This window comes from Nerophis lumbriciformis, linkage group LG07, assembly GCF_033978685.3.
Source record: "Nerophis lumbriciformis linkage group LG07, RoL_Nlum_v2.1, whole genome shotgun sequence".
In the NCBI taxonomy this organism is placed as follows: Eukaryota; Metazoa; Chordata; class Actinopteri; order Syngnathiformes; family Syngnathidae; genus Nerophis; species Nerophis lumbriciformis.
The window spans coordinates 525,691-546,151 of NC_084554.2; the positions used below are offsets into that span (position 1 = coordinate 525,691).

At 41.8% G+C, this 20,461-nt stretch overlaps 1 protein-coding gene across 1 annotated transcript; it reads right to left on the reverse strand.

Moving 5' to 3' along the window:
• Positions 1-18,979, reverse strand: usp12a (ubiquitin specific peptidase 12a). Its single transcript, XM_061965979.1, has 9 exons — positions 18,540-18,979; positions 11,397-11,477; positions 11,114-11,327; positions 6,569-6,795; positions 3,647-3,723; positions 2,145-2,228; positions 1,453-1,650; positions 1,312-1,390; positions 1-250 (listed from the first exon to the last, which is right to left on the reverse strand). The coding sequence occupies exons 1-9, from the start codon at positions 18,585-18,587 to the stop codon at positions 149-151; spliced, it is 1,110 nt and encodes a 369-aa protein (XP_061821963.1). The 5' UTR covers positions 18,588-18,979; the 3' UTR covers positions 1-148.
• Between the last annotated feature and the right edge of the window lie 1,482 nt (positions 18,980-20,461).

Below are 20,461 nucleotides of genomic sequence, written 5' to 3' on the forward strand. Positions count from 1 at the left end.
AACAGGAAGAATGACAACTTTATTGGTTTTTCTTTAAAACAGAAAACAATTGATGATGAGGATCGTCTTGCTCGCCTACAAAACGCTATCAAAAGTGCATTTGATACAAATAGCAAAGTCTGGGGGGCGGGGCTTGCCCTCACATGGTCTAGTCCCTGGACTGGTAGAAGAGGATGTAGCCCGACTCGGAGTTCTTGGAGATCTCCGACGTCAGGCCGTAGAATTCCTCGATGGCCTGCGCCTCGATTTTCTGTCCAACAAAGTGAAAGTGATGGAGGTGTGCACCAAGGAGGGAGTGTGATGTGATGACAAAGTGAAAGTGATGTGAGGTGTGCACCAAGGAGGGAGTGTGATGTGATGACAAAGTGAAAGTGATGTGAGGTGTGCACCAAGGAGGGAGTGTGATGTGATGACAAAGTGAAAGTGATGTGAGGTGTGCACCAAGGAGGGAGTGTGATGTGATGACAAAGTGAAAGTGATGGAGGTGTGCACCAAGGAGGGAGTGTGATGTGATGACAAAGTGAAAGTGATGTGAGGTGTGCACCAAGGAGGGAGTGTGATGTGATGACAAAGTGAAAGTGATGTGAGGTGTGCACCAAGGAGGGAGTGTGATGTGATGACAAAGTGAAAGTGATGGAGGTGTGCACCAAGGAGGGAGTGTGATGTGATGACAAAGTGAAAGTGATGGAGGTGTGCACCAAGGAGGGAGTGTGATGTGATGACAAAGTGAAAGTGATGGAGGTGTGCACCAAGGAGGGAGTGTGATGTGATGACAAAGTGAAAGTGATGGAGGTGTGTACCAAGGAGGGAGTGTGATGTGATGACAAAGTGAAAGTGATGTGAGGTGTGCACCAAGGAGGGAGTGTGATGTGATGACAAAGTGAAAGTGATGGAGGTGTGTACCAAGGAGGGAGTGTGATGTGATGACAAAGTGAAAGTGATGGAGGTGTGCACCAAGGAGGGAGTGTGATGTGATGACAAAGTGAAAGTAATGGAGGTGTGCACCAAGGAGGGAGTGTGATGTGATGACAAAGTGAAAGTGATGTGAGGTGTGCACCAAGGAGGGAGTGTGATGTGATGACAAAGTGAAAGTGATGGAGGTGTGTACCAAGGAGGGAGTGTGATGTGATGACAAAGTGAAAGTGATGGAGGTGTGCACCAAGGAGGGAGTGTGATGTGATGACAAAGTGAAAGTAATGGAGGTGTGCACCAAGGAGGGAGTGTGATGTGATGACAAAGTGAAAGTGATGGAGGTGTGCACCAAGGAGGGAGTGTGATGTGATGACAAAGTGAAAGTGATGTGTGACTCACCTCCACGATGTCGTCGTCAAAGAGCAGCCAGAAGTCGTGACTCTTGACGATGGCGATGTAGTGACCTCGGTTTGGACCGCTGAGATGACAACATCACATTAGTGCCTTCTCTCGCCTTCCTCACGCCCCAACTACACACACCTCCCACAATGCACCACCACGGCCACCAGGTCGTACAGACGCTCGGGGTTGGTGGCGTCACCTGACGTGTTGAAGAGGCGGAGCTCCAGCGGGAAGACCACGCGATAGGACAGCTTGGTGTAGCGCTGCAGCTGCTCCATGTACTTGAAACGCTTCAGGTGCAGAGCCAGGATCATAGGCAGCTTCTTCACACGCATCCTGACACACACACACACACACACACACACACACACACACACACACGTGTCAACAACAACATCCTGAGACACACACACACACACACATGTCAACAACAACATCCTGAGACACACACACACACACGTGTCAACAACAACATCCTGAGACACACACACACACACACGTGTCAACAACAACATCCTGACACACACACATACACACACACGCGTGTCAACAACAAACATCCTGAGACACACACACAGGTGTGTGGACAACACACATCCTGAGACACACACACAGGTGTGTGGACAACACACATCCTGAGACACACACACAGGTGTGTAGATAACACACATCCTGAGACACACACAGGTGTGTGGACAACACACATCCTGAGACACACACAGGTGTGTTGACAACACACATCCTGAGACACACACACAGGTGTGTGGACAACACACATCCTGAGACACACACAGGTGTGTTGACAACACAGTTAGTGTAAGCAAACTAACCTCTTGTGTGCCTCCTGCTTGCTGCGACATTCCTCACAGTAGTACTTGTACTCACTACACAATGTCTCAGTGTTGCTGAAGCCTCTGTGAAAACACACAACATGAAACACACAGTGTTTGATACAACAAACACACACACATACACACAACATGAAACACACAGTATTGGATAAGCTACACACACACACAACATGAAGCACAGTGTTGCGTACAACACACACACACACACTACATGAAACACAGTGTTGGATACGACACACGCACGCACGCACACACACACACACACACACACACACACACACACACACACACACACAGTGTTAGATAGGAGACACACAACATGAAACACACAGTGTTGGATACGACACACACACACACACACACACACACACACACACACACACACACACACACACACACACACACAGTGTTGGATAGGAGACACACAACATGAAACACACAGTGTTGGATACGACACACACACAACATGAAAACACACACACAGTGTTGGATAGGAGACACACAACATGAAACACACAGTGTTGGATACGACACACACACAACATGAAAACACACACACAGTGTTGGATAGGAGACACACAACATGAAACACACAGTGTTGGATACGACACACACACAACATGAAAACACACACACAGTGTTGGATAGGAGACACACAACATGAAACACACAGTGTTGGATACGACACACACACAACATGAAAACACACACACAGTGTTGGATAGGAGACACACACACAACATGAAACACACCGTGTTGGATACCACACACACACACACACACACAAACATGAAAACACACACAGTGTTGGATAGGAGACACACACACACACAACATGAAACACACCGTGTTGGATACGACACACACACACAAACACACACAACATGCACACAGTGTTGGATAGGAGACACACACACAAGATGAAAACACACACACAGTGTTGGATACGACACACACGCAACATGAAAACACACACACAGTGTTGGATAGGAGACACATACACACAACATGAAACACACACAGTGTTGGATACCACACACACACACACACACACACACACAAACATGAAAACACACACAGTGTTGGATAGGAGACACACACACAACATGAAACACACCGTGTTGGATACGACACACACACACACACACACACACACACACAAACACAAACACACACAACATGCACACAGTGTTGGATAGGAGACACACACACAAGATGAAAACACACACACAGTGTTGGATACGACACACACGCACACAGTGTTGGATAGGAGACACACACAAGATGAAAACACACACACAGTGTTGGATACGACACACACGCGCACATGCACACAGTGCTGGATAGGAGACACACACAAGATGAAAACACACACACAGTGTTGGATACGACACACACGCACACAGTGTTGGATAGGAGACACACACAAGATGAAAACACACACACAGTGTTGGATAGGAGACTCACACAAGATGAGTTACCTGAGGCAGTGTGTGATGGAGGTGTTTTGTTCCACATCCACAGAAAGATCTAGAAAGTCCTCATCTTTGCTGCTGATCTGTCAGGGACAGGAAGAGGAAAAGGAAAGCATGACATGACACTCCAGGCCTTTAGGGGGCAGCCATGGACAATACAAGCACAACATTCTCACATATTTATTATGTTGTTGTCTTGTTTGTATTTGACTTGATGACATGTTGTTACATTCATGTTTGTACAGTGAATGTATATGTACAGTATGTGTACATGTATGTTTGTATGTACAGTATGTGTATACATTAGAGATGCGCGGTTTGCGGGCACAACCGCGGAGTCCGCGGATCGGGCGGATGAAATTTAAAAAAATAAGATTTTATCCGCGTGCGGGTCGGGCGGATCAATTTTTTTTAATTTTATTTTTATTTTTTGCGGGTGGCAGTTAAACCAATTGGTAAATATATATACATAGTTAAATGTTGTTACCCACATATGAAAAACGAGCAGGCACCTGCAGCATATGCCACAACAGAAGAAAAAAAAAGAAAAGAGATGGACACTTTTACGGAGCGGAGAAGGGACGCCTCGCCGGGGTCCGGGACCGAGGCCCCTTCCCCCGAGAGGGCCCCACCGGGAGCCGTAGCTGAGGCGATCCGCGAGAAGGGCCCGACGCACGTCCAGGGTCACCACCGCGCCCACCGCACCGACACCCCGCCTCGTCCGCCTTCGCCGCGGCCGGCGTCACGCGCAGCAGGTAAGCAGCTTACCTGCCCGCCACCCCCGTGGCCGGGGGCTCGTAACATGGGTCACTCCGCGCGCTCCGCCCGCGCAGCTTACCTGCCCGCCACCCCTGTTGCCGGGGGTGCGTAACAGGGGTCACTCCGCGCGCAGTGCGCTCACGAAAGGGGTGGGGCTCACCCTGGTTGATATAGACAGCAGCTAGGACGGTGGCCATGGAAGTCGGAACCCGCTAAGGAGTGTGTAACAACCCACCTGCCGAATCAACTAGCCCTGAAAATGGATGGCGCTGGAGCGTGGGCCCATACCCGGCCGTCGCCGGCAGCGAGACGCGCTTGGAGGTGCGCTCAGCGCGGCTCCCATATGATTGCGCACTGGTGTGCGTCTGGGTCGTGACAGCGTGGCACGCGAAAGACTGTGCTGCATTGGATCAGTCTCCTTTCTTTAACAGGCAAAAGCTTTATAACCTCACCATACCTGCCAACTTTTGAAATCAGAAAAACCTAGTAGCCAGGGTCCAAGGGCCGCAGGCCCCGGTAGGTCCAGGACAAAGTCCTGGTGGAGGGTTCAGGCTTCGCCCCCCGACGCAAAATGATTATTAGCATTCAGACAGGTTAAAATGTTGCTAAAACCATCACTTTTCTATCAGTCACAGTGACTTTTCAAAACAAAAATATTACAGCAAAAATCATATGGGTTGATTGACATGTTTATTCTGTAAACTAACTTCAATAGTTTGAAATTATTTTGACAGTTAATGCCAGTTATCCTGTCAACCTTTCACAAGACTTCAATTTGTTAATTGAAAGTATAAACACTTTTTACAGTAAACAAATGGTAAAACAGTACTAAACAATTCCATAAAAAAAAAAATTGGTGTCATTATTAACTTTCTGTCCAAGCTTGTATAATCTACTGCCTTGTTCAATTGTAAAAAATATTCTGTGCCTAAAATTCACATTTCTATCACAATTATCATACTGTAAACATGGTAAGCTAACTTCATTAAAATTAATAGTCCTGTCAATAGCATGGAATTACAATTCAAATGTAGTTTTTTTGTAAGCCTTTCAAAAGAATTCAAAATATGAAAAATTAATGAAAATTAATTGAAGCCATCAGACACTTGAAAAGTGGCACATCACATCTCTAATGTAATCATTTGAACTTTTCAACAGAAATAGCACTGCAAAAATATTAAGGACATACTTCTGTATTTTGGTAGTTATGCTGTCAACATTTAACAAGATTTCTTCAACTTGGACTTGAAAGCATAAATAGTATAAACACTTTTAACAGTATGTCGTGCTGTGAAATACAGCCGACAGGATTGCGCACCAAACACGAAGCAAGGCCAAAGCGCATGCATGGTGCAGGAGAACAAAGGACTTCTTTCATTTAAGGTTTGTGATAAACCATCAAACTCATTCGTTAAAAGGACTCTATAGTAATATAAAGTGAGTTTTTCTGGACATTATCATGCAAGAAAAGTTTATTTTTGGGACCGCGATCACCGCGTAATGATTTTTAAAGGTTGCATTACAAACATGCAACTGTCCCATGTGATCAGCCAGTGCGATTGGAAGTCCATGCTCAATTATTGCCTCCGTAAATAAAACTTCGGCATTTATCACATCCAAAGAATCTGTTTGGGCGACGAAAAACGTTGAAAGTTTTCCACTTGTATCGCTAGCAACGGCATTAGACTTGTGTTTTTTTGTCCCAACGTGGTCTTTTACATCGCTAATTCCTCCGTGTCCGATCGAAAAATCTTGTCTGCACAAGGTGCAATTCGCGTAGTTTTCACCCTTTTTTTTTTAATTAATGAAAAACCGTATTTTTTTATCACTGCACCCGTAACCCGGAATAGGTTGATGAAAACCGTACGAATTACGGGAAAACCGGAGTAGTTGGCAGGTGCCTCACTAATGCCTTGCATCGTCTATATTAGATATACCGGGCGGATGGCGGGCGGGTGCAGTTCTGATCAAATGTTACATCGGGTGGATGGCGGATGGTTGACGACTTTCTGCTGCGGTTGCGGATGAAATATTTGCCTATCCGCGCATCTCTAGTATACATACATTGTATGTATGTACATGTGTACTGTACATACTGTATGTATGTAAGATGTTTTGTTGTAGCTCTACAGTCTGTGCTAGCTCACTAAGGGCCGTAAAGGTTGTTACCGTTTCACAGGTGAGGCAGCGTGTCTCGTTGGTGAGCGTGCCCTGGAAGATGTCATGCACCCAGGTGGTGGGGTGGTTGTTGTTGTTCTCAGAGTCTAAGGTGCCGTTGGCCAGGCGGCCATTAGTCTTGTCCTGCTTCCTTTCTTCCTGCAGCAGGTCAGCGATGGTGTTGAGAAGGTAGTTGAGGAACTCATGTGCGTCCTGCTGCATGTAGTTGTCAAACAACTCTGTACAGCACAACAACATGTTGTCAAACACTTCTATACTCATACTACTGCATGTAGTTGTCAAACAACTCTGTACAGCACAACAACATGTTGTCAAACACTTCTATACTAATACTATTGCATGTAGTTGTCAAACAACTCTTTACAGCACAACAACATGTTGTCAAACACTTCTATACTAATACTACTGCATGTAGTTGTCAAACAACTCTGTACAGCACAACAACATGTTGTCAAACACTTCTATACTAATACTACTGCATGTAGTTGTCAAACAACTCTTTACAACACAACAACATGTTGTCAAACACTTCTATACTAATACTACTGCATGTAGTTGTCAAACAACTCTTTACAGCACAACAACATGTTGTCAAACACTTCTATACTAATACTACTGCATGTAGTTGTCAAACAACTCTGTACAGCACAACAACATGTTGTCAAACACTTCTATACTAATACTACTGCATGTAGTTGTCAAACAACTCTGTACAGCACAACAACATGTTGTCAAACACTTCTATACTAATACTACTGCATGTAGTTGTCAAACAACTCTTTACAGCACAACAACATGTTGTCAAACACTTCTATACTAATACTACTGCATGTAGTTGTCAAACAACTCTTTACAGCACAACAACATGTTGTCAAACACTTCTATACTAATACTACTGCATGTAGTTGTCAAACAACTCTGTACAGCACAACAACATGTTGTCAAACACTTCTATACTCATACTACTGCATGTAGTTGTCAAACAACTCTGTACAGCACAACAACATGTTGTCAAACACTTCTATACTAATACTACTGCATGTAGTTGTCAAACAACTCTGTACAGCACAACATGTTGTCAAACACTTCTATACTAATACTACTGCATGTAGTTGTCAAACAACTCTTTACAGCACAACAACATGTTGTCAAACACTTCTATACTAATACTACTGCATGTAGTTGTCAAACAACTCTTTACAGCACAACAACATGTTGTCAAACACTTCTATACTCATACTACTGCATGTAGTTGTCAAACAACTCTGTACAGCACAACAACATGTTGTCAAACACTTCTATACTAATACTACTGCATGTAGTTGTCAAACAACTCTGTACAGCACAACAACATGTTGTCAAACACTTCTATACTCATACTACTGCATGTAGTTGTCAAACAACTCTGTACAGCACAACAACATGTTGTCAAACACTTCTATACTAATACTACTGCATGGAGTTGTCAAACAACTCTTTACAGCACAACAACATGTTGTCAAACACTTCTATACTAATACTACTGCATGTAGTTGTCAAACAACTCTGTACAGCACAACAACATGTTGTCAAACACTTCTATACTAATACTACTGCATGTAGTTGTCAAACAACTCTTTACAGCACAACAACATATTGTCAAACACTTCTATACTAATAATACTGCATGTAGTTGTCAAACAACTCTGTACAGCACAACAACATGTTGTCAAACACTTCTATACTAATACTACTGCATGTAGTTGTCAAACAACTCTGTACAGCACAACAACATGTTGTCAAACACTTCTATACTAATACTACTGCATGTAGTTGTCAAACAACTCTGTACAGCACAACAACATGTTGTCAAACACTTCTATACTAATACTACTGCATGTAGTTGTCAAACAACTCTGTACAGCACAACAACATGTTGTCAAACACTTCTATACTAATACTACTGCATGTAGTTGTCAAACAACTCTGTACAGCACAACAACATGTTGTCAAACACTTCTATACTAATAATACTGCATGTAGTTGTCAAACAACTCTTTACAGCACAACAACATGTTGTCAAACACTTCTATACTAATACTACTGCATGTAGTTGTCAAACAACTCTGTACAGCACAACAACATGTTGTCAAACACTTCTATACTAATACTACTGCATGTAGTTGTCAAACAACTCTGTACAGCACAACAACATGTTGTCAAACACTTCTAATAATACTGCATGTAGTTGTCAAACAACTCTTTACAGCACAACAACATGTTGTCAAACACTTCTATACTAATACTACTGCATGTAGTTGTCAAACAACTCTTTACAGCACAACAACATGTTGTCAAACACTTCTATACTAATACTACTGCATGTAGTTGTCAAACAACTCTTTACAGCACAACAACATGTTGTCAAACACTTCTATACTAATACTACTGCATGTAGTTGTCAAACAACTCTGTACAGCACAACAACATGTTGTCAAACACTTCTATACTCATACTACTGCATGTAGTTGTCAAACAACTCTTTACAGCACAACAACATGTTGTCAAACACTTCTATACTAATACTACTGCATGTAGTTGTCAAACAACTCTGTACAGCACAACAACATGTTGTCAAACACTTCTATACTAATACTACTGCATGTAGTTGTCAAACAACTCTGTACAGCACAACAACATGTTGTCAAACACTTCTATACTAATACTACTGCATGTAGTTGTCAAACAACTCTGTACAGCACAACAACATGTTGTCAAACACTTCTATACTAATACTACTGCATGTAGTTGTCAAACAACTCTGTACAGCACAACAACATGTTGTCAAACACTTCTAATAATACTGCATGTAGTTGTCAAACAACTCTTTACAGCACAACAACATGTTGTCAAACACTTCTATACTAATACTACTGCATGTAGTTGTCAAACAACTCTTTACAGCACAACAACATGTTGTCAAACACTTCTATACTAATACTACTGCATGTAGTTGTCAAACAACTCTGTACAGCACAACAACATGTTGTCAAACACTTCTATACTCATACTACTGCATGTAGTTGTCAAACAACTCTTTACAGCACAACAACATGTTGTCAAACACTTCTATACTAATACTACTGCATGTAGTTGTCAAACAACTCTGTACAGCACAACAACATATTGTCAAACACTTGAAATACTACATTATGCTAATACTACAATTATATACCGCTACACCAAGTACTACAACTACAGCTTTTAGGGGCCACCTCACCACTACATGAAGTCATGCACTTACAAGTGTTAGGGGCCACCTCACCACTACATGAAGTACTATACTTACAATTTTAGGGGCCACCTCACCACTACATGAAGTACTATACTTACAATTTTAGGGGCCACCTCACCACTACATGAAGTACTATACTTACAATTTTAGGGGCCACCTCACCACTACATGAAGTACTATACTTACAATTTTAGGGGCCACCTCACCACTACATGAAGTACTATACTTACAATTTTAGGGGCCACCTCACCACTACATGAAGTCATGCACTTACAAGTGTTAGAGGCCACCTCACCACTACATGAAGTACTATACTTACAATTTTAGGGGCCACCTCACCACTACATGAAGTCATGCACTTACAAGTGTTAGAGGCCACCCCACCACTACATGAAGTACTATACTTACAATTTTAGGGGCCACCTCACCACTACATGAAGTACTATACTTACAAGTGTTAGGGGCCACCTCACCACTACATGAAGTACTATACTTACAATTTTAGGGACCACCTCACCACTACATGAAGTCATGCACTTACAAGTGTTAGAGGCCACCTCACCACTACATGAAGTACTATACTTACAATTTTAGGGGCCACCTCACCACTACATGAAGTACTATACTTACAATGTTAGGGGCCACCTCACCACTACATGAAGTCATGCACTTACAAGTGTTAGGGGCCACCTCACCACTACATGAAGTACTATACTTACAATTTTAGGGGCCACCTCACCACTACATGAAGTACTATACTTACAATGTTAGGGGCCACCTCACCACTACATGAAGTCATGCACTTACAAGTGTTAGGGGCCACCTCACCACTACATGAAGTACTATACTTACAATTTTAGGGACCACCTCACCACTACATGAAGTCATGCACTTACAAGTGTTAGAGGCCACCTCACCACTACATGAAGTACTATACTTACAATGTTAGGGGCCACCTCACCACATGAAGTAGTAGACTTCCAAGTGTCAGGGGCCACGTCAGCACTACATGAAGTACTACACTTACAAGTGTTAGGGGCCACCTCCCCACTACATGAAGTAGTACAAGTGTTAGGGGCCACCTCCCCACTACATGAAGTATTACAAGTGTTAGGGGCCACCTCCCCACTACATGAAGTATTACAAGTGTCAGGGGCCACCTCACTACTACATGAAGTAGTACAAGTGTCAGGGGCCACCTCACTACTACATGAAGTATTACAAGTGTCAGGGGCCACGTCAGTAGTAGACTTCCCACTGACCGTTCTCCTTGCGAAGGCGGGTGATGAACTTCTTGGGCGGGATGACGCCCACCTTCCTCTTCTGGGTGGCGATGCTGTGGAAGAGGTCTGCCAGGCAACTGAGCAGGTTCTCCTTCCTCCTGGGCTGGCTGCGATAGGCCAGGATCTTCTCCCGGAAGGGCCGGCAGAAATAGAGCGCCTGCAGCACTGAGTTGCAGTAGCAGGTGTTGCCAAACTGAAAGCGGTGATGAGACGGTGAGTACCAACAAGCCACACCTACAAACATCTTGTCTTTGTTACCCACGTTGACCAGGCCAAAGTAGTGCTCGTTGACCGGGAACTGCTCTGCTCCAATCTCTTTCTCCAGAGCCGAGGCATTGATACCCTGTAGGAGCAGTCAGAGCACATCACGTCACCACTACATCATCTAGTGTGTACTGAAGTCAACACATAACCACTACATCTAGTGTGTACTGAAGTCAACACATAACCACTACATCTAGTGTGTACTGAAGTCAACACATAACCACTACATCTAGTGTGTACTAAAGTCAACACATTACCACTACATCTAGTGTGTACTAAAGTCAACACATAACCACTACATCTAGTGTGTACTAAAGTCAACACATAACCACTACATCTAGTGTGTACTAAAGTCAACACATAACCACTACATCTAGTGTGTACTAAAGTCAACACATAACCACTACATCTAGTGTGTACTAAAGTCAACACATAACCACTACATCTAGTGTGTACTAAAGTCAACACATAACCACTACATCTAGTGTGTACTAAAGTCAACACATAACCACTACATCTAGTGTGTACTAAAGTCAACACATAACCACTACATCTAGTGTGTACTAAAGTCAACACATTACCACTACATCTAGTGTGTACTAAAGTCAACACATAACCACTACATCTAGTGTGTACTAAAGTCAACACATAACCACTACATCTAGTGTGTACTAAAGTCAACACATAACCACTACATCTAGTGTGTACTAAAGTCAACACATAACCACTACATCTAGTGTGTACTAAAGTCAACACATAACCACTACATCTAGTGTGTACTAAAGTCAACACATAACCACTACATCTAGAGCATTATTCACATGTGAATAATGCTGTATAATAGACTGTATTTATATTATTCACATGTGAATAATGCTGTATGATAGACTGTATTTATATTATTCACACGTGAATAATGCTGTATAATAGACTGTATTTATATTATTCACATGTGAATAATGCTGTATAATAGACTATTTATATTATTCACATGTGAATAATGCTGTATAATAGACTATATTATTCACATCTGAATAATGATGTATAATAGACTGTATTTATATTATTCACATATGAATAATGCTGTATAATAGACTGTATTTATATTATTCACATGTGAATAATGCTGTATAATAGAATATATTTGTTATTCACATGTGAATAATACTGTATAATAGAATGTATTTATGTTATTCACATGTGAATAATGCTGTATAATAGACTATTTATATTATTCACATGTGAATAATGCTGTATAATAGACTGCATTTATATTATTCACATGTGAATAATGCTGTATAATAGACTATTTATATTATTCACATCTGAATAATGATGTATAATAGACTGTATTTATATTATTCACATATGAATAATGCTGTATAATAGACTGTATTTATATTATTCACATGTGAATAATGCTGTATAATAGAATATATTTGTTATTCACATGTGAATAATGCTGTATAATAGAATGTATTTGTTATTCACATGTGAATAATGCTGTATAATAGAATGTATTTGTTATTCACATGTGAATAATGCTGTATAATAGAATGTATTTGTTATTCACATGTGAATAATGCTGTATAATAGAATGTATTTGTTATTCACATGTGAATAATGCTGTATAATAGAATGTATTTGTTATTCACATGTGAATAATGCTGTATAATAGAATGTATTTGTTATTCAAATGTGAATAATGCTGTATAATAGAATGTATTTATGTTATTCACATGTGAATAATGCTGTATAATAGACTGTATTTATATTATTCACATGTAAAAATACCTTAATGTTTATTGTCTATTGTGAGCGAACTGTGGTGCTGAATTTCCCCCAGGGATCAATAAAGTACTTTCTATTCTATTCTAATTCTGTGAGCCCATTGAAGTGGGGTGTAGAGGCTTTGCTGGCCGCTCACTGTGCAAGGTGTTCACCCTACTTGGCATCACAGGTGACGGGAAAAGGAAGGCCATCAAGGCCACCGTGGAGGCAGCAGAGAGAGCCTCTAGGTGGCTTTGGATCAGGAGGAGCGAACTGTGGGCCAATGCTACTGGGACACAAGCTGGGGTCTGATCAACCCTGGCTGGGTCACCTGAGGGAGGGGGTATGATGTTGAAGGACCCCAAACCCCCAGTGAACTCAGGCATATCACTGATGATGTGTCCCAGTGCATCTGAGGATGGATCTTACAATCAATATCTGCTTCCTTGACTACTGACGACAACACATCACTCAATGTCTAATAAGATCAGGCCTGCATAGAAACACCAAGTTAGTGACGGTGTCAGGGAGGTTTATTCACATTTATTATCATTGACTTCACTTTGTGGCAGGAATTAGGAAGGAAAGCAGCCGCCATGAGTGATTCTGGAGAATATTAAGATGCTTTTCTTCAATGTTAAGGTGACTTTTGCTCAAAAGTGGACAAGTGGAAGCTGCAAGCGCGCAGCTGAAGCGAAAGCATGACGTCATTGCCCGTCACCTAAATGGAAACCTGCTTGCCTGGACAATATTCATGACACATTTGTGCTTTGTTTTAAAGATGTGCTATTTGGATTTACACTGTATGAAAAAAAAATTGAAAAGGAATTTTACCTTTGCAACCTCATTATACTATTGGCTAAGTTTTATATTCATAAATGTAAGTTTGTCAATACCTGACCTGTTTTTTGTGCCTTTAAAAAAAGAATTAGAACTATATGTTAAAACACTCTCTACCTCTAACAACCAAAAAGCTGTGAAAACGATAATGCTGTGTTCCAAATTTAAGTTATTTACTGAAACTGAGTGAGCCTATGGCTTTGCACTTAGTTTGTTATATATATATATATATATATATATATATATATATATATATATATATATATATATATATATATATATATATATATATATATATATATTGCATTCTATTTTAGTTACTTTGAGTTTACAACCCCCTGGCGCTGTTTTGTACTTATTTTGATTATTATTTCTCAACTGTTTGTAAATGTTGCAATGTATAAATAAAGGTTTATAAAATAAAAAATAAAAAGGAAACTTGCAGGATAATTCCTTGAAATGAACATGCCCGAGGACACAGTGCCCCGGAAGACTGACACAGAGCCGGCCCAAGGCATAAGCGTACTAAGCGCTTGCTTAGGGCCCCGCGGCCACCAGGGGGCCCCCAAAAGCAATTACCCGGTAACAAAAAATTCTTATTTTTTATTTTTTGCATGTATGAGTCTGACTGATGATTTCTAAATGATCAAAGATATATTATTGTACAAAAACACAATTTTAGGTCAACAGAGTGCTGCTGCTGATCTAGGCTTAGTGATTCTTCCTGCCTCTCTTTAAATGTAAAGCTGCCTCTGCTGCACCTGTGACGTTTGCCGCCTGCTATGGCGTCACATTAGTGCCAAAAATCTGAGCGCATAAAAACTGTTATCGCGCGCTGATTCTCCACTTCGTGCGCGCGCGACACCCTTTTGCGCGCGCGTGGTGCCTTTTATCGCGCGCGCCGTCTCGGTCTGTGCGCTGGCATGTTTCGTTTTGGCACTTTGGGGGCCCTTCTTTCTGATTGGTCAGGCGAAAAATGCTCAGAGAAGTATAGCAGGGCGGGTCATCGTCAATATGTATCAAGATTGTTATAGGCGCAAAGTTTTCACTTCTTGAACATTTGTTTTCTAATTTATGGAATTTCTTTTGATTCAGCCATAAAAGTAATGAAATAATCTTTGAATTTTGTTTTTAAAATGTTAAAAATAGCCTTTTAATAATGTATTCTGAAACAGTTCAAAATAATCAGAGAACTGACTAACACTGACCCTACACAACTATGTTGCACAATTAAGTCATTTTTTTTTATAGCGAAAGAGGTGATTTCAACAGGTGCAGCATCCTATGTCATATCTACATGTAATAAGATTTGTAACAATGCAAACCGTTTGTAAATTGGTCGAAAATCGAGCAGGTTATGGTAATTTAATTAGTACATGTACCATTGACATCAATGTAATGATTGAGGCTAGATGTCCGAGGTAAGATGGCTACAACGTTGCTACGCTGGAGAATGATTGGTCATATGAAAAATGCTCAGAGCCAATCAGAAAGGAGGGGCCGTCTAAGCATACCCGCCCCCAAAGTGCCAAAAAGAAACATGACAGCGCGAGGAGAGATGCCAGGAGTACACAGAGAGCGCACAGACCGAGACGGCGCGCACGCAGAAAGGCACCGCGCGCGCGCAAAAGGGTGTCGCGCGCGCGCACGAAGTGGAGAATCAGCGCGCGATAACAGTTTTTATGCGCTCGGATTTTTGGCACTAATGTGACGCCATATCTTTCCTCTCAGATTCAGACAGGACTGAGCAGGTGATCAGAGGACCACTGTCTATTAAGGGGAACTTTTCATTCCCCAAACGGCATGATGGCCCAAGTTTTCATTATCATTATACCTACAGACAGCTAGTCAATGGGGAAAAAGTCAAGCGTAGCTGGCTGACTTATTCAAGAAGTAAAGATGCAGTCTATTGCCTTTGCTGCAAATTATTTTCCAAAAAGTCCTTAAAAGTGTCAGCCGAGGGACAGCGGGATTGGGTCAACATAGGTGCACTGCTGAAACAGCATGAAAACAGTGAAGATCATTGTAGCAACATGGTGAAATGGAAGGAATTTGCCTTGCGTCTTTCAAAGGGGAAAACTATTGATGAATTTAACTTCAGTAGACTGCGCTCTCTTTGTACAAAGTAAACATTAAATATGAACAATTAACTAAAAATATAAACTAGTACCGTATTTTCCGCACCATTAGCCGCACCTAAAAACCACAAATTTACTCAAAAGCTGACAGTGCGGCTTTTAACCCGGTGCGCTTTATATATGGATAAATATTAAGATTCATTTTCATAAAGTTTCGTTCTCGCAACTTCGGTAAACAGCCGCCATCTTTTTTCCCGGTAGAGCAGGAAGCGCTTCTTCTTCTACGCAAGCAACCGCCAAGGTAAGCACCCGCCCCCATAGAACAGGAAGCGCTTCTTCTTGTACTGTAAGCAACCACCCGCCCCCGGAAGAAGAAGAAGCGCGCGGTGCATGCTGGGATATGTGACGTTTCATTTCCATTTGTGTGTTTATGTAAAGACCCCAAAATGGCTCCTATTAAGTGTGTTGTCTGTCTAATTATAAATAATGCAGACAAGGCGTGTTAACTGAGTTCTCAACGTTTACTCACAGCGTGCTCATAACCACATTCTAACTGCCAGCATACAACGCTTCTCAGGGCTACCGCGCATGCTCGTAACTATCGTTGCATGCTGGGTAGTGTAGTTGTTATATTTGCTAGCTCATAACATCACATTAAGAGACACGCTTACGCGCTTAATTCAATACTCGCCGTCATTCCGGGTGGATTGACAAAAGACCTCCAGCCGCTAGATATTGGTGTCAACAGGGCATTCGAAGCTAGACTGCTAACTGCGTGGGAACAGTGGATGACGAAGAAGCGCGCGGTGCATGCTGGGATATGTGACGTTTCATTTCCATTTGTGTGTTTATGTAAAGACCCCAAAATGGCTCCTATTAAGTGTGTTGTCTGTCTAATTATAAATAATGCAGACGAGGCGTGTTAACTGAGTTCTCAACGTTTACTCACAGCGTGCTCATAACCACATTCTAACTGCCAGCATACAACGCTTCTCAGGGCTACCGCGCATGCTCGTAACTATCGTTGCATGCTGGGTAGTGTAGTTGTTATATTTGCTAGCTCATAACATCACATTAAGAGACACGCTTACGAGCTTAATTCAATACTCGCCGTCATTCCGGGTGGATTGACAAAAGACCTCCAGCCGCTAGATATTGGTGTCAACAGGGCATTAGAAGCTAGACTGCTAACTGCGTGGGAACAATGGATGACAGAAGGCGAACACACCTTCACTAAGACAGGGAGGCAGCGCCAGACGACGCCAACATCTGCCAGTGGATCGTAAATGCCTGGGCAGATATTTCGGTCACAACTGTGGTCCGAGCTTTCCGGAAATCAGGATTCACAGAACTGCTGGATAACAGTGACACTGACTCCGATGACTTCGACGAGACGGAACCGGCCATTTTGGATCTCACATTTGCCCAACTTTTCACTTCGGACACCGAAGACGAAGGATTTACGAATGAAGAATAACTTCAGAAAGTGAGCGCTATGTTTATTTTGTGTGTTGTGACATTAACGTTCGAGCAACATTATGTTGCTATTGCTCTGCACTATTTTGAATTTTACTATGTTTGTGATTGCACATTTGCGTACATTTTGGGAGTGAACAGAGTTGTTAGAACGCTGGTTTTTAATATATTATTAAAGTTTGACTGACCTATCTGACTGTTTTTTTGACATTCCCTTTAGCGCAGCGTAGGCGCGGCTTATAGTCCGGGGCGGCTTATTGGTGGACAAAGTTATGAAATATGCCATTCATTGAAGGTGCGGCTAATAATCCGGTGCGCCTTATAGTGCGGAAAATACGGTAATTAAAGACTAATATGTACAAGACTGATGAGACAAGATGACACTTTTACTGTAAATACAAAGCTTTATCACTTGGACTGTTCAACCCCAGGCCACTCTTGTAGCTGAATGTTTTCTACATTTTAAGATTAGGAACCATATGTGGCACTCTGGACATCATTCGTTCATTCATTGGTATTATTTATGTTCTTAACTGGGCCACCCCCATATCTTTATAAATGACATGTCATTTGTAAAGACATGCCAGGCTGACAATAGGATCATGTAAACAACACTGCCAGAGCCGCAATGAGTTTATAGTAGGTGTGTGAATGATCAACAATCAATATTATTGGCAGAAATAGAGGGCCCCAAAATCAAATTTTGCTTAGGGCCCCATGGAGGCTTGGGCCGGCACTGGACTGACAACATGTCAAATTGACACTTCTATTGATTGTTTCGTCTTTATTCTCCAGCAGTTAGCAAGCTGCTGACGTTAGATAGCTGCAGCAGGTTGCTCATGTACCAACAGGAACCTTATCAAAGTATGAGAGGACAAGTATGTGGGATATTCAAAGTATGACAGCATGGTTAGCATACATGCTGCAATCTAAAAGCACTACTGCTGGCACACTAAATAAAGAGTTAGTTGACTCACCATGGTAGAAAAAGAGGCCAATTTGGACACTGTCATTAGGATTTCCATTCAGCCGGCGCCATCTTCCAGCACCTTCTCCCCGGGTGACGGCACCAGAGCACCGCCAGGCTAAACCCAGCTAAGCTAGCACTCACTTCCGGACTTGTCAAAGCACATTCGATATTCAAGTTAGTTTATCTGTCATTTGGCATAGTCCAACATGAACAGCTTACGTGCATGTTGTCAATGAGATGACGAGAGCAACGTTCCATAACGCGGACATGTCATCAAAAAAAAAACCTGAACTATTACGCATGCGTGTTAGTGAAGTGACGGCAGCTAACTTTTTTTTAACCAAATAAAATACAAATATATATATACTATTTTATACATGTATACATCATTAAAATGACGACTAGGAAACACATTTTAATTTGTTCATATCCTGCTTGGGCTTAGGCCATAAACAAACCGCTCAAATCCGACTTAGAATCAGTTCACGTTCCCATGTTGAGTCGCGCTCTACAGGCGATAAACTGATTCTGGGTCAGCCACTCACCTTCAATGGCTTTTTCTTCAGGCAATGTATTAGGCAGCCTCACCGTCAATTGCTTTTTCTTCAGGCAATGTATTCGGCAGCCTCACCATAGACATCTTCTAAGGCAGTGGTTCTCAACCTTTTTGTGAACATTTTTTTAATTCAAGTACCCCCTAATCAGAACAAAGCATTTTTGGTTGAAAAAAAGAGATAAAGAAGTAAAATACAGCACTATGTCATCAGTTTCGGATTTATTAAATTGTATAACAGTGCAAAATATTGCTCATTTGCAGTGTTGGGTTAGTTACTGAAAACCAGTAACTAGTTACAGTTACTAGTTACTTTATTTCAAAAGTAACTCAGTTACTAACTCAGTTACTTACACCAAAAAGTAATGCGTTACTGTGAAAAGTAACTATTTAGTTACTTCTTTTTTTCTTCTTTTTTTTTAAAGCTCCCATTAATGCCCTTTTTGCCTTCATTTCAGTACTGTTATTGCACTGGACAATAATACAATCTGTTGTGAAGTGAAGTGAAGTGAATTATATTTATATAGCGCTTTTCTCTAGTGACTCAAAGCGCTTTACATAGTGAAACCCAATATCTAAGTTACATTTAAACCAAGTGTGGGTGGCACTGGGAGCAGGTGGGTAAAGTGTCTTGCCCAAGGACACAACGGCAGTAACTAGGATGGCGGATGCGGGAATCGAACCTGCAACCCTCAAGTTGCTGGCACGGCCGCTCTACCAACCGAGCTATACCGCCCCTCTGTTGATCAACTTGACATGCATTTTTATTTTCCTTTTAACATAATTAATGAAAAACAGTGCAACATAAAAAGGCATTCCTCCTTTCTTTAAACTTGGACCAATGACCATTAATAAAAAAACAAGTTTAAGTGCAACATAAGAAGAAACATCATCTTCCTTGAAACATAGGTAGTGAAATAAAGGCTGACATCTGGAGTGATGCTGCTGTCTTCCACACTTGGAGCCATGGATTGTAGAATCCTTGTTTTCAGTGGCAGGATCATTGACACAGATGGTGAAGTTTCAGTGCTCAGTAGAGATGGAACACTTTTGAGGGGTTTAAGCACCTGGAGGACCTCATCTGCCACTCTCACATCATCATCAGACAGGGTGACATTTGTCTTCAGGGTGTTGTGGGTCAATGCAGAGTATATAGCTGCCTGCTGCTCCAACATATCATAAGTGGAGTTCCACCTCGTTGGGACATCATGTATGAGCAGGCAGCTTTAGCATTTCTTGCTTTGTCTTAAGCACATGAGCAGCTGTTGTGCTTGAGTGGAAGTAAGAAACCTTCCTGATCCTCCCAAAGAGGCGCTCCATCCTATTGACTGAGATTCCCTTCTGTGATGCCAAATTCACTACATGTGCAAAGCACC